Source organism: Cupressus sempervirens, chromosome 3 (genome assembly GCF_028749045.1).
Source record: "Cupressus sempervirens isolate cs-2001-9-10 chromosome 3, ASM2874904v1, whole genome shotgun sequence".
NCBI classification, from domain to species: domain Eukaryota; kingdom Viridiplantae; phylum Streptophyta; class Pinopsida; order Cupressales; family Cupressaceae; genus Cupressus; species Cupressus sempervirens.
The window spans coordinates 166249589-166272385 of NC_143120.1; the positions used below are offsets into that span (position 1 = coordinate 166249589).

The 22797-nt window shown below is 35.4% G+C and overlaps 1 protein-coding gene across 1 annotated transcript; it reads left to right on the forward strand.

Moving 5' to 3' along the window:
• The first annotated feature begins 439 nt into the window (after window positions 1-439).
• LOC149565288 (neuronal acetylcholine receptor subunit alpha-5) lies at window positions 440-22496 on the forward strand. The gene is made up of 2 exons (XM_089818827.1): window positions 440-676; window positions 22121-22496. Exons 1-2 carry the CDS (start codon window positions 509-511, stop codon window positions 22169-22171), a joined length of 219 nt encoding a protein of 72 aa, XP_089674953.1. The 5' UTR covers window positions 440-508; the 3' UTR covers window positions 22172-22496.
• Window positions 22497-22797: the final 301 nt, after the last annotated feature.

A 22797-nucleotide genomic window follows, 5' to 3' on the forward strand; every position in this document is an offset into this window, starting at 1 on the left:
TCTTGATAAGTAGGAAATGTTTTCTAAACTGTGAAGATTTTATCAAGCTAATTGACTTACGTTTTATAGATAATGGTTCACAAGACCTATGTTCTTGAAGACATGTACATATAATTTTAATTAAAATATTAAAATATTAAATCAATTAAAATTTATTGAAATAAAAAAATCAATAAATATTTTTAATCGAAATTAAGATAAATATTTTTTTAATCAAATTTCATTAAATAATTTAAAACTAAAACTTGTTTGTGGATAACCTCCATAAAAAATAATTACTCCTTTTTGTAGCAGTTACAAAACTAAAGTAATATATATATATATATATATATATATATTTTTTTTTTTTTTTAAATTTTTATTTTTAAAATAAAAAAATAAAAAAATAAAACTAAAAAGCAGGTACTGATATAAGGAATAAAATCGAACTTTCCATTTTGGGCACTCGTCTGTGTACACTTATTTCCCGTACGAAGCGTTGGGGTGGGTTGAATTGGATCGGTTAACAATGGCAGGCGGAATGGAGGTGAAGAAGAACAAATTCGTGGAAGATTGGGGAGCAGCTAGAGAAAATTTGGAGCAGAATTTCCGTTGGTCGAGGCGTAATCTGGCCCTCTGTGGTATCTTCGGTCTTCTTGTACCTTATCTTGTCTACAAGGGCACTGTGAGGGATTTTGTAAGACACACATCTTCATTTTTACATTTCAAGAATTTTAGATCTCTCTGTGTTATATCAATATCAATTTCATAAATTTAAAACTGGAGTTAATCCGCTTTGATGGATTGTAATTTTTATTGCTTGTTTTCCGATAAACTGGTTGCGTAGGTTTTGGTTTTTCGAAGGCAAATTTTAATGCCGGATTGATTACCATAGAGTTTATTTCATCGGGGCTTCCTGACTTTTAACTGAGGGTTTTCTGAATATTGTTTTGTTACCCTTACCTGGAAATGTTGAACAAGATTTACACAAGTATGGTTGATGATACGGACAACCTAAAGTATAGGTGGATTTACATGTGTCGATTTGCCTCAAGTGCCACGGCGTTAATGGCCACGATTACAAAACTTAAATAAATTTATAAGGTAAATGGAAATTAATTCTCTTCTGGCCAGGAAATAAATTTTCTTTAGGTTTCCAAAGTTTTTTTTTATTTTTAAAATTTTATCGATAAACGGCAAGAGCCTTCATTCTATTTATTAATAAAAGTGTTTTACAAATCCTCCGTTCAAGCGGGCACTGGTAGGAACAGGGAAGAAAACTTTCAGTCTTGCCCGGGACTTAGTCCTTATTTTACAGATATCTTAGGGGCATACCTCTGCATTTACATAATATTTTAATCCTTCTAGGGACATACCTCCGCATTTTACAAATTTCATAGGGGCATACCCCCGCATTTACATAATATTGATCATTTTACATATATGGATTTCTTAGATCATTTTACAAAGTACATTTCTCTTCATGAGTTTTAGCAGTCCGTCTTTACATAGAGGGTGATTTCAAATAGGTATTCTTTAATTGATGTTGATCAGCTTGCTATGGCTGTCTTCTTTACCTGTTTGCATCATTAAGCACAGAACACGAGATTCTTCCATACAATATTGTTAGTATTGTTATTGCGGTAAAATTTTATTTCCATTGATCCGTCCATATGCCATTTATTATCATGCACCATAATTAGTTTAACAGATACTTACAGTTATTTTGTATTAAATGTGGTAATGGGTCAATAATAGAAGGGTAAAGTTATGTCAAAACTGAGAGTGAAGGGGGGGAATGAATGAGCAGAGACAAACAATGTCAATACTTCTGTTTGCAACAACATAGCCTATATAAAGCAGGACCTATATCTACTAATGCAGTCCTTCACACATACATGTACACTATTATGTAGCAACCAAATATATGTCAAAGACTTACATACGTTTATATATATACCCCTCTTTATAGACTACAGTTCCATTGTAAAGTAACTGACTTTTTATTATTCTTAATAACACATAAAACAATATTACATAAAGAAAGAGAAGCATTTCATAGAAAAACCCAGCAAGCCCACATTCAAACTGTAAGGAAAATAGAGCGATAAAGGGTTCCTAGAGGGAAATACGGATGGAAATCCACAAAGGGAAAAGGCAATGTCTGGGCGAGCAAAAACAAATAAGATAAGAGAGCTAAGAGGCCGAGAGGAACTAAAGGGAGGAGAATGTAGTTCAGATAAAATTGATACATATGCTTAGATACAGAATATACGAATATACAGAGTATTCTTTTATAATACCAATATTAGTTTATAGCACAGAGTATACGTTTATACTACTATAGTTTAGAGATCTTAGTTCAGCAGGTATAGATTGAAAAACAATGACATAAGCACCGATACTAACCAGTTCAAAATTGAGCCTATCAGTCACTTATTACTATGATAATGCAACTATTGTAAATCTGCTTCTTCAGCAGTTTCAGAAGATAACATAATGATTTCCGAGATGTGGACCTGGTCGTCCAAATGAAAGTCTGGAGGGAACACCTATTCAGTTCGTGTTTTACTGGATTTATCCAGGTTGGGGATGCAAAAGGAGAGCAACGGCAGGTTCTCAAAATTTGTTCCAGGTTCAATATAAGCTCTGGTAGTGGAGAGATAGTTATGTAACCAATCCATGTTATTGTCCTCAGAGATACCTCTCCACCGCAACAAGACGTGTATGCTGGCTTCCATATTATCCCATACTTTGTGGAAGGAAGGTAGGTCACGGATGCAGAGAATAGGGCAAGTGAGGTGAGAGGTGGCATTAAGAAGCCCAGGGGTCATGGCTGTATAAATTTTAGGTGGGGGAATATTATTATAGACATTAATGCTAAGTAAATTGAGGTTTCCATTTTATCGACAGAGACTATGGAATGGAAAGCAAAATAATATCGAAGATGCAAATATAAGGTAAGCAGAAGGTTCAAGATGAATTGGGAACCTTCAGATGATTCCAGAAGGTTCCATTCTTCATATGCAATGCTTCCTGAAAATTCGAATGCCGCTTAAGACTCAAAGATAAGCTGTAGTATATAGGATTATGAAACGCTTTAGTTATAACCATGTTCCATAGGCTATCTTAATTTTAGTCTATTCTTAAGTTCGCACATTTGGTAATATAACATATCTTTAGGGAATATTACTCCTTTAAGTTATGGTAATTGTTATCGATTAAGGGTCCCATGCTGTTATAAAGATCTAGTTAGCGAACAAGGGGGATTTAATGTTAGGAGGAATAAAGTTTTAAGGGTATGAGGGTCAATGTATTTTAGGCCATATTTATATTTTCATATGGTCTTGTATATATAATTATAACTTTGAAAGTATATTTATATATATAAGCCTTATATGAATATATATTTATATGTCCTAAGATACGTAGAATTTAAATTACTATGCGGGCTTTGTAATCATATTGTATTAGCTTTTTAATTCAAATTTATTAATTGATTAATTAAGAGAATGTTATTGCCATCTGCTCCTTCATTAGCCAGCTTGTCTGCCTAAGAGTTGCCCTCTCGGTAAATATGTTGTATAATGACTTCTTCAAGGGTATCTATTTTTTTGGTTACTTCTTCTAATGTCGAGTTGATTTTCTAGTTTGGAGTAGATCTTTTTCTTAGTGCATTTAGAATGATTTGAGAGTCTCCTTCAATTATCAGTTTTATGATTTTATATTTATTGTAGAATGACAGGCCTTCGTTTACTGCTTCTAGCTCAGCCATGTTATTGGTTGTTAGGGCAAGAGGTTTTGCTTTTTTGACGATCCATTGATCAAAATGATTTCTTAGGATAAACCTTGCTCCAGATATCCCTGGATTCCCTCGAGAAGCTCCATCAAAATTGAGTTTTATTCATCCTTGAGGGGGAGGTGCCCATCTACACTCTTTTCTTGCGGTAATGTTCTTAGTTTTCTAATATAAAGGAGGATTGATAATATGGGGCCAGTTTTTTTTAATTCCTGCATCCCATAATGTAAAGGATCCTTCCAGGATAGGGGTAATTTTGAGGTAATTGTTTAGGACTTTAGTTATGGATGCTTCCATTTTATTAACAAGTTGGGGAAGAGTCATATCTATGTTATTGAAAATTCTTCTATTTCGCTCTTTCCACAGCTCCCAAGATACCATTGCTGGAGCAATATTCCATATTTTATCATAAATATTTATCTCTCTGTTTTTTGGCCAATCACGAATGTGGTCCTTCCAAGTCTCTGGTAGGGGCGATGTCCATTTAAGCTTTTCCTTCAGCCAATGCCAACATTCATTGGAGTAGCTGCATTGATATAGTAAGTGATCAGTGGTTTCACTGTTGTTCTTACAGAGTATGCATCTAGAGGGACCTTGGAAGCCCATTTTGTTTAGTCTATCAGCTGTGAGTATACGTTTTTGAATTGCTGCCCATAAGAAGATTCCTACTTTGGGTAAAATGGTCGGGTCCCAACATAGATTCATGGGGATATTGATATCCTCCCATCTATGAGAGTAAAGGATTTGATTATACCCTTCTTTGACATTGTAGTTTCCATCATTAGATGGGGCCCATCTTAGTTTATCCTCTTTATTGGTCAGATGTATTCTACGTTCCTGTAGAATATCTTCTAATTTGGATTTCTCATTTGTAGGTATGTTAAGATTGGAAAGGGATTTCCATTTCCATGGATTATCATCATTTTCTGGACCCTGTTCCAGATAATTTCTCACCCTAATCCCCCATCTTTCTTTTAGGAGGGTAACTGTTTGATTGGAAAATTGGTACGTGTCAAGGCGAGGTAATCCATTCCATGAGTCTTCCCAAAAGAGGGCATTGCTACCATTCCCAATGACCCATGTTGCATATTTGGAGATGATATGACGACACTGAGTCAAAAAGTTCCAAAAAATAGATCCACGAGGAGGGGATCTGATTCTGAATAGAGAGGTAGGGTCATCAGGGTTTAAATATTTGTTATAGAGGGTTTAAATATTTTCCTTTTTTGAACCCTAGTATGTTACATATTTGATCTTCCTGAGTTTTTGGAGTATTCAGAAAGAAAATTTCAGATTTATCAGCTTTGGTATACTTATCTAAGATGGTTTTGAAGCTCCTAGCTTCAAGAATTGTGCTGAGGCCAGCCATAATGGTATCATCTGCAAATTGCTGATGAGTTGTATGCTCGACGTTGTCTGTTACCGGGATGCCATGAATTTTGGAGTATATTTGAGCTTGTTTTATAGTTCTGCCCAAAGATTCAACCATTATTATAAAAAAGGAAAGGTGAAATTGGGTCACCTTGTCGAATACCTCTTGAAACGTTGAAGAATCTTTCGGGGGTTCCATTAATGAGGATGGAGAATTTGAGGGTAGAAACACATTGATAAATGAGATTTATCCATCTTTTGGAGAATCCGAAGGCCTCCATTGTCTTACATAAAAAACACCAATCTTCTTTATCATATGCTTTTTGAATGTCCAGTTTTAGGAACATACATGCATCTTTGTTGGTTTTAGCCGAATGGATTGTTTCCTGTATGATAGAAATACCATCAATTATTGATTTACCTGGCATGAAACCAATTTGTTCTTCTGATATTATTTTGGGGAGAAGAGTTTTGAGACGAGTGGCCAGGGCTTTTAAGAGGATTTTATATAAAGTGTTACATAGGGCAATAGGTCTATAATCCCCAAGGCCTTCAGCATTGCTATTTTTAGGTAGAAGTGTCAAGAAGGTAAGATTCATTTCTTTGAGGATGGAGCCCCCATTTCTAGAAGCTTCTATGGCAGTCCATAATTCTTCCCCAATTATATTCCAGCATTTTTGGTAAAAAAAGGCTTGGAAACCATCTGGGCCAGGGGATTTGTCCGGGTTGATGCTGAAAAGGGCAGCCTTAATTTCCTCCATCATGAATGGTTTATTTAGGAATTTGTTGTCTTCATCCGAGATAATCTTGGTTATATCTTGGAGCAATTCCTTTTGGGCATTAAGGTTTGATGTTTCATAATTGTTGAGACACTCTTTGAAATAATTGATCAATTCTTCATTGATCTTAGGAGGTTCAGAGATCATATTACCTTCGTTGTTTTTAATATGTGTTATGAGTCGGAGGTTTCTGTTTTGAAGAGTACTGTTATGAAAGAATTTTGTATTTCTATCGCCTTCTTCTAACCATTTTTCTTGTGATTTTTGATGCCAAAAAATTTCTTCTTTTGCTAAAATTTCTTCATGTTTAATCATTAAGTCTTTTTCTTTTATGTATTTATTATCCATGCCTTTACTAATTACATCGTTATTGAGGATTTTTAGTTCTTCCTCAATTTCAATTTTCGTTTTGAAAATATTTTTAAAATGTTCTTTATTCCATTCCTTTATTTTGTTTTTAAGGTTTTTCATTTTAGTTATCAGACAAAACATTTTTGATCCTTGGGGCTGATCTTCTTCCCACCATTTCTTAATATGTTCCATAAATGTTATATCTAAGAACCACATTTTTTCACATTTAAAAGCATTTCTAAAGGGTTTATTAGGTTCTAAGATATTGAGAGTTATAGGAAAATGATCTGATCCTGATATTGGAAGAATCTCTGCCATAATATCCAAGCCGAAGCTGCTTAAATCCCCTTTAACCAAGAATCTGTCCAATCTTTCAGCTATGTAATTAAAGTCCTTTCTTCTGTTATTCCATGTAAAAATTCCGTTCTTTGTTGGAATGTCAATCAGCATGTTCCTTTTTGCCCAGCATTTAAATTCCTTATTTATCTGGGATAAAACTTGACAACCACCATATTTTTCTTCCTTCTTCATTATAGCATTAAAATCTCCACCGATGAAAACTGTCATTTCTGGATGATTATAGAGAAAGGTACTGATTTCTCTCCATACTGAAATTTTATCTGAAGAGGGAGCGGGACCATAAATATTAATTAGTAAGAATCTAACATTATTTTTGAGGCTTGTCACGCTGCAGCTCATCCAATTAGAGTTCTTATCTATAATGCTAAGGTTGACATTCCGAGGATTCCAAATTATACCGAGTCCTCCAAAGGCTCCCAAGGATTCTTTAAAGTCAGAATGCCATTGCTTTAGTCTTTGTCCAAGTTTAGAACTTTCAGCCAAATCTAGTTTAGTTTCCTGAATGATTGTGATTTCTGACTGAAAGGCTATTAAATTTTGTTTTAATAGCCTTTTTTTGCTAGAGGTGTTTAAGCCTCTAGCATTCCAAGAAGTTATCTTCATTGCAAATTGGGAAGGCTCTACCCCTTCCCTGCATTTAGTATGTCATTGATTTTTTTCTGCTCTTTGGCTTGTCCAGCTACTTCTCTTAATTCCTTAAGAGATTTCCTCCCTCTTCTACCTTTGATTTTACCACACTTGGGGTGAGTGAAGCCTTCCTCATTAGCTGCTATGCCCATTAGCTCAATGCCAATCTGCTCGCAATCGTCTTCTTTTCTTTCTGTTTCATTCATTAGTAGATCATTAATGAAGAGGTTAGATATGTCATCCTCCTTTTTCACAGAATTCTGATTTCCTTCCTCTGATTCTGCCTTTTTTGCCATATTTGAGGTATGAATATCATCATGATTTACCAATTCTATCCACTCTGATGTGTTTAATTGCAATCCCAATTCAATCTCCTTTGCCTCTCTTTCGGATAGGTTTGTTTCTGTTAAGATCCTTGATGTTTCAGGTAAATACATCAGTGAATGAATATCGTGACCTTCTATCTTGCTTCTTATTGTATCTTCAGAAGGGAAGATGTCAGAGCCATCTGTTGGAGTTTGCCAGAACTTGTAACTCTTTTTCTTATTCTTTTTGCGAATAGTTATATGGTTCCATTGTTTATCATTTGCTGGTGGTAAATTAATCCGATTTTGAACAGGAGTTCTTAAAGGTTCTGTGAATTCCTCTGTTTCTGATGCAATGTCCTTAGTGTCCATTGGTGTCAGACTTTTCCCTCCATCAATTGTAGTCTGCTTATCTTCCTGTGGATTGGAATGCTCTTTGTGCATTTGTTCAGAGATTGTTAACAAATCTTCAATATCACTTTTTGTGAGTGCTATTTCAAACTTTAATGTATTTAATTTCTTCTTATTCATTTCCAGTTCCTCAATATTGGTTCTGCATTTGTTGCATTTATTCATTTCAGTAAAGGAATCTTCATCTATTGCCTTATACACCTTGAGGGTTTCTCCTTCTATCCTTTCCTAAATGTCCTTAGGTTGCTCTGTGGGGTGACTATCTTTATTTGTAGTTTCTTGTAATTCCCTGACTGTTAATTCATTACTTTTGGATCCTTTCCGCTGGCAGATAAAGCTGAGTGTGTCTTTTATATTTGTAGCTCTAAAGCTAACTTCCGTGCTTGGAATAATTATGCCAGAGCATTCTTCCTCACAAGTTTCAAATTCTAAATTATAGATAGATCTGTTCGTAATTAACTTTTTGAATATAGGTTTTGATGGTTTTGAATCTGATTCTACTAGAAATTTGACAGTACTTTCTTTGTAGTAATCAGAATCAATACCAATCAAGTTACCTAAGGAATTGCCGATTTTTATTAGGGTTTTGAGATATTTAATTTCTGGAGATATATTTTTACATTTTAACCAAAATGCAGATTTCTTTAAATTCTTTTCGGACCAATTAGGTTTCCATTTAATAAAATTCACTAGATATCCTTTGTAAAAACAGTTTGTTATCTTCGCTAATAAATTCCTAATTCTCATCGATTTGCAGGTTATGAACAATGAATTTTTTGCAGAGAAACTTATGCTTACTTGCTCCTGGCAGTATTTCTCAATCTTCCGTTTTAAATGCGGAATGCACTTGCTTGGGCCATCCCAGATAGCAAAGATTCCTCTTTCTTCACACTCAATCCATCGTTCTTCGACGAACCCGTCACTGATGATTAGAGTATCGGCAAAACTTTTGTCTGACGGCTACTTCTCCTCTGCTTTACTTGGCTTCGAAGTCTCTATACTCCTTTTGTGAGGTGGAGTGTATATACTTTGTGGCTTGGCCTCCAGAATTCCCAATTCCTTTTTTCCTGCTGAGGACTGCCGTGGCCCTAAGGCCGTGCGATTGGCCTCTGATACAAATCGCGGAGGCAATCTTGCTTTGGATTCAGTTAGTTTCACCATACTTTCAGTGTTTCTTTTGGGTTGGGTTTCATCTTTTTGACCTTTTTTGGGGTTTGGCCAATTTCGTTCTTTTTGCAGAGGCGTGCGGGTTTGACCTTGGATCTGCTTGTTCTTTCGCCTTTGAACAATTTGCCATCCTTTATCAGCCGTCTGAGGATATTCTTCAACATTTCTTTTGCTAAGGAGTTCTTGCCTCCTGATTTCATGAGCTTCCACAAGATTTTTGAACGATTTAGCGCGATAATCATCACTGTGTGATAGAGGTTCAAATCTATTATTTGTGGGGATTTGAATCCCAGCTGCGATAGCTTTCCCATTGCCTTGTGGAAGACTGTGTTTGTTTTGGTATGTATTCACCCTGGGATTAGGGTTAGCTGCTCTAGAAATGAGGGGATGTTGCTTATCCCTTATTGAAATGCCCTCAGTTTGCGAGTTATAATATGATTTCAAGTCCAAGGGTTTTGATTTGGCTTGAAATCTCTGCTTTTTTTCGGAGATTGAAGTTCGCTTGCTTTCTGCCATTTTTTTATTATAATCCTTTAGGTTTCCAAAGTTGTCTTATACTTCGAGATCGTTTTACCTTCTGGGCTTTTCAGTGCCCTAGTAAAACATCATTCATATGCTTTATCTTCAATGGGCTGATTCAAATAATAAAACACTTTAGATACTGAAATTACTGTGAACTATATATATTTAGAAACCGTTCTGATCCAATTGTACAGCTTAGTAAACTTCATCACTGTGAGGAGAAAGTTTGAACCGTGTTCTTAAAACATAAAGGCTAGGGGGTTAATTTGCATCACAGTGTTTACAAATAATAATATTACTTTTGAGTGGGTACAATAAATCACATTCTTAAGGTCTTAGACATGGTTTGCACTCAGATATACCCACTCTTTGTGAATTCCATCAGCAAAACAGCAAAACCGCTGAGACAAGGAGCCTTTTATACAGTGATACAGCCATTAGATACAATATAGCAAGGGTTGTATTTTTGGTGGGGTGCCTTTACCTCTGTTGTGGTAGTTTTGCAGATGTTATGGCAGTTTTTAAGTAGTGCAGCAGTTGTGTATTGACAACTTTGGTCTACTCAAAGCACCAGAGAACCATGTCTCTTCGCATTCCATGATGTTCGGGGGTCCTTTTAATTCACAGCATGAAATCTCAAGCAAGATGCATTAGCCCAGTTAAAAGAAATGAGATAGAGTGAAAAGAAGGGTTAAGAAGTTTTATTGGAGTAAGAATTGTCGTGAGTTAGTTCAGTGAACATAGTTGTAGGGATGTATGTGGAGCATACTTCATCTCAGCTCTTTGCAACTATTATGGCCAAAGGAAGGAGAGGAACTTGAACATTTGCCACTTCCAGTTGTTTTTCCTCCGCAAAAGTTTCCAGGTTATTTTATTTGTATTCGATTTTTTTTCCGGTTGCTGTGCTTTTCTGTTTCCACTGTTAATTTCATCTTGTTTATGTGGTAACAATATCTTTTTCTCTTTCAATAGCTTTATGAACATTAATTCTAGTTTAGTCTATATCTTATCTCTATCAATTCGAAGTAAGTTCAAGCAGGGAAAAACATTTAAATCTGTTTATCTCTAGCGAACCTAAGAAACATGCAATATTACAGATCAGTATAGGACTCAACAACCTCATGTCCCTGTCCACTAAGGAAATGGGTGGTATAGAAACTTTTATATGGAGAAGGGGTGATACTGTAATGATATGCCAAATTTATTTATTCTGCCGAGACTGACCTTGAATCACTTCTCACAAACTGAACTTTATAACAGATTTTCTCTTGTGATTTTCATTTCAAAATCATCTTTAGTAGGGCAATTATTATAGAGTTAACAATTGACTAAAAATAATGTAATTCTTTATTTTGAACTAGGATTTAATAATAAACAATAATAATAAAATAAAAATAGAAAAATAACTATAATGTCTAAATTAAAAATATTAAAGAATAAAATCAAAATTTAGGATAATTGAATTTAGTTAAGTTAAATGAATGGTCAAAAAGTATGAAATGATAGGGGTGTAAATGAGGGCATCATAATTTTAGAGTATTTGAGATCTCACTCAATGCATGATTTATTTTAATGATTGGATGGTGAATAATATCAGAGCAGATCACAAATACATGTGAAATTCGCACAAGGAAGATAGGGAACATGGATTCACCACTGATTTATCGACAGAAGGGAATGAAGATTTAGAGATACTAAGAAAATTGGTTGTCATATGCCACTTTATAGGATCAAATCCTTGTAGAGAACAAATAGAAGGATGGATTTGGGCCGGGTGGTAGATAGAGGTTTGTTGGGAGGTTGGTGCCTCTTTTCCCTCTAGGTGAAGGTACTGTTTAGCATAGACCAATGGATTTGTGACGTGCTTAATCACCTTTTGTGGATCTTGGTCTTTGGCTGTTGTGAGGTTCATTGACAGCTCAAGCTTTTGGTGTAATGGCAATAGTGATTCCAACAAGTGGTATCAGAGCGTTGGGTTATGGGTTCAAATCCGTTGGGTCATGCTAAGGGGGGATTGTTGGGAGGTTGGTGCCTCCGTCCCCTCTAGGTGAAGGTACCGTTCAACATAGACTAATGGATTTGTGACATGTGCTTAACTGCTTCTCGTGGATCCTTGTCTCTGTTTGTTGTGAGGTTCATTGACAGCTCCAACTTTTGGTGTAATGACAACAGTGATTCCAACAAGGTTGTCATCAGATTTTTGCCCATGAATTTTTTCACTGTGATTTTTGCAAATTTAGAAGAAAAACAATAGCTTATGCAAGGCGGGATTTGAAAAATGGAAGATGCTTTGTTTTACTTTCAACCATGTGCATATAATTTTGATCCAATTGCACTGCATCTAGCGAAAAACCAATTTGGCTGCGGCTCTACAACTTGCCAATTGAAAATTGGGTGGGAGATTGCTTGGAAAAGATAGGGCACACATTGGCTACCCTAATTAATTTGGACATGGACATTGTGGAGGGCAACTTTGGGAAATAAACTAGGCTCTAGATAGCTGCTGTTAGGAAAATACCCATGTCCATAACCTAATGGTTAAAGTTATGGGCCTAACAAATCAAAATTGTGGAGGATAGATTATACTGCAAAAGATGCAAATCAAGGTTAAAGGTTGAAGATGGGCCTAACAAATCAAAATTGAGGATAAATTCTACTGCGGAAGATGCAAATCAAGATATCATAATGAAACCAACTGTTTAAAGACACCAAAAGCAAAATGATTTGGCAATTTAAGGACGCCATTTGTGAAACTAAACCTAAGGAATTCAAATTTGTTAAAGAGATTGATGGGTTAGATCACTAGGAGGAAACAAATCCCCAGGTGGCCTCCCACCCTATTGCAGATTCTATTTACAACATGATTAAGAGCTTAGCAATCCCTCTAGACATTAATTTTGACGCGATTCTAAACTTTTTGGAAGAAGGGAGAGATGAGAATTACTTAGAAGATGAGTTAGATATAGTGGAAGTAAGACACATCTCTCAGTTTACGGCAAGAGCATTAGATTTATTGAAGTGTGAGAAAGCAAGGAGTCATAAAGGAGTTAAGAGAACAAGAGGTAGAGGTTTTTCTTTTACTAGCATAAGGAAATTCTTGAAATGTTCCAAGGGAGGAGAGGCCTCCCTTGGCAAGAAATGACATTTCTTCCCTGGTGTGTTTGGGGCGTGGGCAACCTAACATGCGATGCATGAGATGGCATCACCTTCATGCGTTGGATTGCGATTTGGTTATTCTATTAGAGACCAAATTTTCCAAGAAAGATGAGTAAGGTTTCTATTGTTATGTATAGAATGAAATGGAATCTGTAAGCTTGCTAATGATTATGTGGGTGGATTTGGGGTTCTATGGAGGTATAGTGAGTTTTCACTCAATTCATTTGTGGCTTACACATATTGGATTGCGGTCAATGCATTTTCCATCTTTCTAGACTTGGTTTGTGTGGGGATATGGGTTTTTGGCCCGTCAAAACAAATAAAAACAGCTGGTCTGGGATCAATATCTATTTTTCTTGGAAATCACTTACAATGGTCATACATGTTGGGCAAATGACCTCAAATCTTGGATCCCTTTGAGATGTTGGTGGCAACCTTGTGCCTAATTAATGTTTGTTCGACTTCAGGTATTTTGTTCATAACATTTTATTGATAGATTGCTACACTGAAAATGGGGTACATTCGTAGATTAATTGGCATTGGAATTTCGTTAACATAACTAAGAGATGGGCTTGATTCTTGATTCACTACAATTGTTATATTATTGGTTTTTGTTAGGGTATACAAATTACGAGCCATTCAGGAGAATTGGAGATGATTCAAGGATGGAAGGACTAGTGATCAACATGCTCATGTCGTTACAATATGTAGATGAGGACATTGAATTCCTCCACATTACCCTGCATATGTGAAACAGAATGTTTGTAAATTGATACACCTATAAATTCTATCTATGCATTTTGGGGGCAAGATCGAAGGTTTTCTCCACCCGCCTCTTTCCAACTGCCGCCCTTAGTGAGCTGGGTTGTAAAGAGGTTTTAATTAACAAAATAATTTTGGTTTAGTCTTTTATTGTTTTAAAAAAGCATGAAAAAAAGCTTCAACTCCCTCAAACATGAGATATAAAAGGGATAAGAGGGCTTCATTTGAAAGGGTACATAAAGGAAGGAAGAAAAGATAGAGCATAGGATTAAGGAAGAGGAAATGATTGTGAAGAAAATAAGGAAATGACTATTTCAAAGGGTGTTAATAATGAAAGGTTGTCATTGTCTCAAAGGGTGGTGGCATTTTCAAAGGGCAGTGACATTTTCAAATGGTGGTTATTGTCAAAGGTTGTGACCAGAAGAGTTGGGGCTCTATCTCACATTGGAAGATTATGAGAAGGACATCTAAGGTAGATCAATTTGGGGAATATTATTTCTCATAGGCAACAACAGAAAACAATGCCTCAATTTTTATGAAAAGTAGTGGCCCTTTTACCAATAAAGTGCAAAGGAGATTTCATCCAAGCATTGAAGGATCACTAACCAATCATCACTCATGGATGCATCTAAACAAATCCATTATTTATCTATCAATAACGAATCCCTCAAGAATCCAAGAAGACAAACAATTCAGCAATCAAGGATCTCTCTATCAAATCAACATTTGTTCAATCATCATTCAGCAATGTATCAAACAGAATTCATTACATCATCATTCATCAATCATCAAACCGGTAATTACTTAATCATCACTATCCCATACGTCAAATCACACAATCAAAGGAATTCGTTCGATAATGGATAAATGAATCATTCAAGAATCAGTATCAATCAATTATCCAACTATCAAGTTTGATCTGAATCAAATTAGAAAAAGTACAGCAATCTAAATTATTAAGGAAAGTGTTAGGCATGTATTTTTATTTTAGTTATTATTTATTTGTAGATCTGTTAGGAAGATCTAGAGAATGAGACCACTCATTTAAGTAGACAATTATTGAGTTGGTTGCTTGTGGGTCAAGGGGTTGGATTGCCTGGGTTGTTTTTTGAAGCTCTTGGCTTAACTAAGGAAGATGGTCTCTCAGCGTCATAACAAGAATATAAGATTAGTAATTATTAATCTGATTGCCATTGAGCCTTTATATCGGGATTAGCAAGGAAATATAATAGGGAGTTGTAGGATTACAGGTCCACTCAATTTTGTTGATATTGATACCCATTGAATTGGTTGCTTGTGGACCCTTGTTCAATTGCCTGCTTGTGGGCCAAGGTATTTGATTGACTTTTTTCTTTGATGCTCTTGGGCTTAATTGAGGAAGATAGTTTCCAGGCATCCTAACTGTAGAACACAACTACACTACTAAGAGGTGTAGGGGGGGGGGTGGGCGGTTGAGTGACTAAGGAGTGTATAACAACCTTTGATCCAATTTTTAACCCTAAGGAGTCATCAGACCCCTCTTCTCTTAAGAGCATCAACTCTTCCACAACATAAGCTGCAACTTATACAAAACTAGCTCAACAGCTTTATATGAGCACCATCCCAAAGCACTTTGGCAAACTTTTACATAAGCACCAATCCACCACAATCTGTGAGCATCAACTCAGTTACAAGTTACAGAACTTAAGAATATCATATCAATTCTATTACAATCTTTGTGTTCCCCTTTTATGCAAACATAGATGAGTTGAAATTCTGATATGCTAAGATAAAATTGCCAGTTCTTCACAAGTAAATCCAATGTAGAATCAGTATAATTCCTTTCAGAAACTAAATCCAAGCAGGCATGATGAGTAAACTGTTTGAAAATAAATTTCAATCTGAATACATCTCAATGCCTCTGATAGCTGTAGTATTCTGTATTAACCCTTGAAAACAATCTGAAACTAAAAGAATAAATTTGCGTTCCGTTTTGAAAAAAAATTGACACCTCTGAAAGTCATATATACCTGTTTCAAATCATAAGACCATTTCCATGTTGAACACATACAGCCTCAGTAAGCATATAGTTCCAGATTATCTTATCAAAACATCTTATCTCCTTTCTTTCACAAGCAACACCGCATTTGTGTCATTCACAAATCACCTTTTTAATACAGCTGTATTCCCATATATCTGATGCAGCAACAGTAGCTCAAATTTTAGTTTTTTCCTTCACATCGTTTAATTTATGATACTCTCACACCTTTTTGAATGCAGGGATGCGTCCTATATTAAGTTTGATTAGTTGAAGTTGGTTCCAACTTCCACCGCCAGGTACACAACGAACCATTAATTATAATAAACACACAAACTTTCTAACTCCATTCATATATTTGGATGATAATAGTCAAAAGCCAATTTTGAACTCTAATTTGACATGGTGTGCTGTCTCAACATGATGTGGCATTGGAGTATGTCTTCTAGTCATGGAACCGGACGGACAACCAGTTTCCTCCTGATCAGTCACATTCTTTGTAATAAATAAACAATCTTTGATACACGTATAAGAAAAATAAACTTTGAACCATTGGACAGATGGCAACAAACATAAATTAAACTTGTTTGCACTGAGAGTAATGAAGACTTTTGCATATTCTAAATAGCCTGACAACTATCGAGAATGATATTAATGATAATAAAGCTTCCATTGTTTATGGTAATTTGAACAAGCACAAACCGTCTCAGTTGTCTCTGTAGAATATGACAACCATGTCAACCTTTGGATTAGATTGTAAGCACATTCATCCAGCAAACACCAATGAGGAGTATTTAGCGCATAACCTGCTTCCAATAAAATACCATCTTTTTCTATGTGAAACATAGTTTTCATCAGGCAGCTTTTGTTCATATACCAAATGCTATTTCTTCTCTTTTCTGTTTCTGCAGATGTGACTATTTTAATACAACCATCCGGTCATTGTTTTAATCATTATTAATGTAGCCAATATTATTAATGAAAATTGCATCGCAGGAGATGCTTCATCAAATACAGTACCATCTGGAAATCATTTGCTTCAGAATGTTAAATGAACCAAGAACATTCATGATATGTATGTTTAATGGTAAAGTGTTAGTTTGACATCAATGACTTTTGAATCAACATTAACTAGAAATATAAGATTATTAATAATTTATCTGATTGCCATCAAACAATTATCTTGGGGATGAGCAAGGAAATATGATAGGGAGATGCAGGAGTATGGCTCCCCTCAATTAATTAGATACCCATTGAGTTGGTTGGTTGTGGTTCCCGTTCAGTTGTTTGCTTGTGGGCCAAGGGGTCAGATTAACTTGGTTGGTTGTTTGATGCTTTTGGGTGTGGAGGATAGTCTCCTGGCATCCTATGATTCTTTCCCCACAAGTTTGTAATATGGTTGAAACTCTAGTGTGCACATTTCCAGTAGGAAACTTCATTATCATTTGTTTGATTATTGATAATTTCCGAAATTCAGTTACTATTGTGTAATCTAATGAAGGGATAATCTTGTAAATTATCACAAAAGGGGACATCACAAATAACAGAAAAACAAGAATAGCTAATTTAAGAACTCATTCAATTCCAAACTGGGTTATGAAGCAAAAGACCATTTAAAATTGAGCATAATCTTTAGATTGGTCTCCTAAACAGTTGCTAAAATGCCACAAATTATCTCCTAGAAACAGCAGCTTCATCTAAAAAGCAACAGTTTTTGTTTTTGAGATCTAAAAGCAACAATTAAAATATAACTAAAAATCAATGTTTATTTCCTAAACAGTAAATGTTGATTGCATAGTTTGCAGACTCAGACTTGAACTTGGACTTGGGAAGACTCAGCAAGCTATTTTTTTTTGATTTGGTGAGAACTTGGCAACTTAAAATAACACCAAAGTTATTGAAAAATACATAAATTATATCCATAATACAGATATGAAATGTACCAAATGAGCTTGGTTGGGTTTTGGGGGCAATTCCACTAGTGGGGTGCAATAGTTCATCCCCTTGCAAGAGTCTGAGGGCAGAACCCCTTGTGGCGTCCTTAGAACCACACAGGCCTTTATGCTGCATCCATTCATTACTTTTTTAAAAGGCAGAAACAATGCTTATAAAACCGCCAAAATTAAGTTTTTGGAGTGTTTAACCCTCATTATGTTCTGTGTTTTTAATGCATTGCTAGGTGGTGAGTCAAGTTTCAGGACTTGTGTTGAGATTTCATTAGGTACTCAATGAAAAGCTCAATATGGAGCTCTGGTGGGTTAAACCTGTGATTATTTGGGGACGTGAAAAAATTGGGAGAATTTGCTGAGTTTGCAATCTATGAATGACTGCATTAATGGCAGTAGTTCAAGTTAGAATAAAATCCACCCAAAACTTCCAGCAAACTGTAGAATAGATGACTATAGTAGCAATAGTTGAACTTCATCAACATCACTTCACTCATTAACATCAATTGACTTTGTCAACATCAGTCAACTTCATTTGCATCGCTAGATTATGCCAATATCTGTTAAATTCATCTGCATTTTTTTTATTTAATATCAAATTTTTGTACATTGTTCATCTTGATGTCAAATCCTCATATATGCAACTTTGTTGATAAATCCCTTTTTTGTCTACATGCTGATGTTATTGCAACATATATTGTTTTTGTACTAGATAAGCAGCTGTATTTTGTTTCTTTGAAATCCATGTAACTAATCCACTTGTCATGCCCCCTATGACCGAGCACATGCTTTCTTAGATGAAACTTAGATGATTCTGGGGTTGACCTTTTGGAATAATCTAACTGAAGAAATGAATAAAGTAAACTAGGACCCATTCAAATTAAAACAGAAGCAATTAACTACAGGCCCATTTAAATAAAAGGAATTATTAGCAATGTCTGAGTAAGTAATTCCTCCTAAGCTAGCCAACTAACAAGCTAGGATTAGTTGGCAGTGATTCAATGTCCAAGGAGTAATCCCTCCTAAGGTATCCTGCTAACAATGTAGGGTTACTTGGCGGCAATTCCTTAATAAGTACCATGACAACAAACTATTCAAGGGACATCTCCTTTGTAAAGGATATGATGATAACAAATGATGTGTCTTTTCTTACCATGGAGGATATAGAAAGAAGGAAGCCTAATTTGTAGAAGACATCCATGAAGGACAAAAAAGGGAATGATCAATCAATATAAGCAAAAAACAAATCAAATCAGAAGTTGAACTGATTTAGTGGCTATTTTAATTGAGAGAAACTGATAAATAAGTAGACTTATAGCTTTATGTACACGTGTTCATGCAATAGAGATACTAGCAGAAATATTAAACAATCATAATGCTCTATCTAATATGAACATGCAATGGAAGATTCATATGATAGTTCTTTCCAAATCATTTTGAAATGGTTACAAGATAGGAAGGGTGATCAATCCTTCGAGGTCATGAGATGTGGAAACCCAACATATCTGCTATCAAATATACCACCCTTGAGGGTTAAGCTTCATGGGGATGAGAGGCTGAGTAGTGCTGCTAGTTTTGATTGAGGCGAATGGAGTGCCTTCAAGGTGGACCGAGGGATGTAAAGGCGACTCACCCTTTATACCATGCAGTATAGGGACAGCTATCTTTGAGACTATGGCTTGCACTTTATTCAATGAATTCCTAATGAGACTATTTTAGGAATCTACTTTGAAATGGTTATTGTCTATGTGGATTTCAGTTTGAGCGTTGCTTATGGATATTATGATGCTTACTAATGATTAGTAGAAAATATGTTCTCATAACTTTGTGCTTTATTGTTAACTTCCACTGACTAATATTGTGCAGGACCTAGACCATGATCTCTTCTGTAAAGGCAATTCAATGGGTAAATTTGCAATCTTAAGTGTAATATAATTCATCTTTTTTTATATTGAGAATGGGTTTTAGAGAAAATACAGTGTTATCCCCAAAAGGGCATTACATCACTTCCTAATGTAAGACAATTCCTTGAAGTGCCATTTGATGATCCTGCCCAATCTAAATACGAATAACCAGACAACTTTGAATCTCCAATTGAATAATAACAGATTCCATGGCTTTTTGTTCCATTCATAGTCGTTATTCCTTACTGTTCTTTTGCTGTTTGAAAAAGTCTTTTTAAAGCTCACTTGTATTCTTTGAAATCAATAATATTATAAGCATGATCTAACCTTTTAGCTGTTAAATATATTAAACTTCCTACAATACTTCTTAATTTTTGTTTATTTATCTTGTTGTAGCTGTTTAGAATGAAGGTTCATCGTTGGGCTAGGTTAGAGTAAGACTTGTACATTAGATGCCTTGAACTGATGAAGCATAAGAAGGAAAGTCACTGACTATAGAAGCAAGATGACCAGCTGAGTAGAACAACCGTCTTTAAAGCAACCTGATGGTATTGATGTCTATCTCAGACACAGACGATTATGGAAGAAAGATATATCCCAAAGCCACATGCCGCCAACATATTGCAGATTAGATTTATGTAGAAAGCAATTAATGATTTCCATTTGGGAGGAATGTCTTTCAAGAAAAGTCATTGCTGGTGTTGTTGAAAGAGATAATCTTCCTTGATCAATGAAACACGTTTCTTTTTCTAGTGTTGAAGCGTCTGAAGAGAGCCTCACTTCCCCTCCATTATAGAGAAGAGACACGGCTACTGTAGACCATGTATGTCACCTTTAAGTCAACTCTAACAAAGTACAGTACTTCTATAATATCTCAGACAACAAGGTGTTGTTGAAAGAGATAATCTTCCTTGATCAATGAAACACGTTTCTTTTTCTATTGTTGAAGGGTCTGAAGAGAGCCTCACTTCCCCTCCATTATAGAGAAGAGACACGGCTACTATAGACCCTGTATCTCACCTTTAAGTCAACTCCAACAAAGTACAGTACTATAATATCTCAGACAACAATTTCACTATGAACAGAAAACTTCTACGGAATTATGTGTTATAGAACACGTATGGAATCCCCAAAGATGTAAGTTGTTCTCCACAAAGAAAACCAAACAATAGTTCTTTTCGAAACCCTCCAATAGAACTCTCTTGGTAACTGAGCAATGCAAGAGAAATATTAAATATGTTCCGCAGCCTGATTTTACCTTGAACTCAACCAAATCCTCCTGACACTGTCTTTCAACACCAAAGAGAACGATAGCGAGAAAGGGTCTTGTCCTCCAAGCCCGATAATATAAATTCTCTGGAGACTGGACAATTTCATAAATCTTACATATTTCCAAGCATGATTCTGACCAAGGATGATGTTGCAGCTATGTGTCGATAACAATGCCAAATAGTGCCAGAGGCCACTCAATCAGTGAAAAGGCTCAGCTTACACTATGGAAACATGTCCTGAAGTGAAATTCATACCATGTACACTGGTTGTTGCATCCAAATATAGACCCAGTAGGCTCAGAACATAGACTCAGGAAACTTTATACCAAGGCAGTAAAGCTCGTGTCAAGGTAACAAGGAGTATAAGCATTACTTAATCTCATGCCTTCTCAATACTTCATTTAATCAGTCTCATAAGTAACAATTGCACTCTGGCCCATTTCTGTTCAAACCAGTATCTCTCAGCAAATCATTAAAACAAGTCCAGGTTGCATGACTCTTCCAGTCGTTTTCACCAACTCAGTTTTTACAGTAATCACAAACGCTGCCTTGAAAAGGTTCGACTCTATAGTTCTATCCCTGAGCTAGTCATTCTGTGTTCACGGTGGACTGCTTTGATAAGATTGGTAGTGATTTGCTGCGACACACATGATTATTGGCCAATAGCTGATATCATGAATTTAAATAAATGCAAAATCTATTTCCAGCTAGCTAAAATTTGCAAATAAAATAGACAAGAAAATATTAAATAGAGAGAAATATGAGTTTACAATTTGTTTGATGTACTTACCCATTACTTCTGTAAGTCTTGTCAAATGGTGGAGTTTGGAATTCTCAAAAATTTGAAGAATAATATTTTTTTTCATTGAAGTGCAAAACGAGTATGAAAGACGAGAATTTCTTCATAGAATAATAAAACAACTATCAATTCCAGGCATAAGAACAACATTTACTGTGCTATACTCATTGGGTCATGCATTTGGAATCAAGCACATATGGTGACTGACATTATGACTCGATGCCAGAAATAATTGAATTATAAAATAAAGTAGCATTCTTATTTCTGACCTAAAAATATTTCATTCGAAGAATCTATGTGCACATTAATTTTCTTTGACATAAAACAATTTCCCTGTATACTCTCTTTGAAGTTATTTATCTTCTTCCTGCTGTGAAACTTTATAAAGCTTTGAAGACTAGTCATGTGAATCTCTGATTTGAAAATATTTTAAATCTACCTGCTGCTGGATTTATCATAAATGTCATTGCTCAATAGTTTTGAAGTGCTCATTAAAACTATGTATGCTATATATGTTGTGATAAACGTTTACTTGAGCCAAGTAAAGTATGCCATACTAAAAACAAGTCATGTTTATTTCCTTTTTGGGTGCAGCATATGCAAGATGAGGATGCAGGCAGGCCCCCTCGTAAATTCATATTTTAGATGACAACTTTTGAGAGTGGTTCAGTTGATTGGAAGTCCATGAAAACAAATGAGGGCACTGTTGCCTTAACATTGGAATACTTTATTTGCATTTCAAGAAGGCTTATAAATGAACATTACGATGATAAAATAATTTTTTGTGCATAATGTTGAGATCAGGCTTCAGTGATAATTTTTATCCAAAATTGGAGCTTTCAACGTTATAAAACTTTGCCTCAGTTATTTAAATAGATTCTGTGATGTGACAGATTTTTTAGTTCCTTTTAAAATTGTATTACAACGTAGTTTGGATTATTGAAAAAGACCAGATAAATTGGGTGTTTAATTTGGTGCTATATTCAAAATCAATATTGGTACCATTCATTTCCTCAAATGAGTCACAGAGAGGTTGTTTCAAGACCATTGATATTTCCTTTCTATCACTACTAGGAGGATTTGTATTATAATTAAATATTTGATGGTTTACAGAAGCTACTTTTGTCGACTCAACTTTTTTCCTGGATTTTCTTGGAGGCATCTTCAATGAGGTGAAGATGATAATCTTACCTTTTACAATAGCTTGGAGTATACCACAATTGGGCTCCTATGCAAGTCTGTGTGGATTTGGGGTTTTGTGACATGTCTTC

Bases quoted from the DNA above. Each gene is read 5' to 3' on its own strand.
- LOC149565288 (XM_089818827.1), top strand. From the start codon at position 509: ATGGCAGGCGGAATGGAGGTGAAGAAGAACAAATTCGTGGAAGATTGG. The intron at 677-22,120 runs GTAAGACACACA...TTTTGGGTGCAG, and splicing joins AGGGCACTGTGAGGGATTTT to CATATGCAAGATGAGGATGC.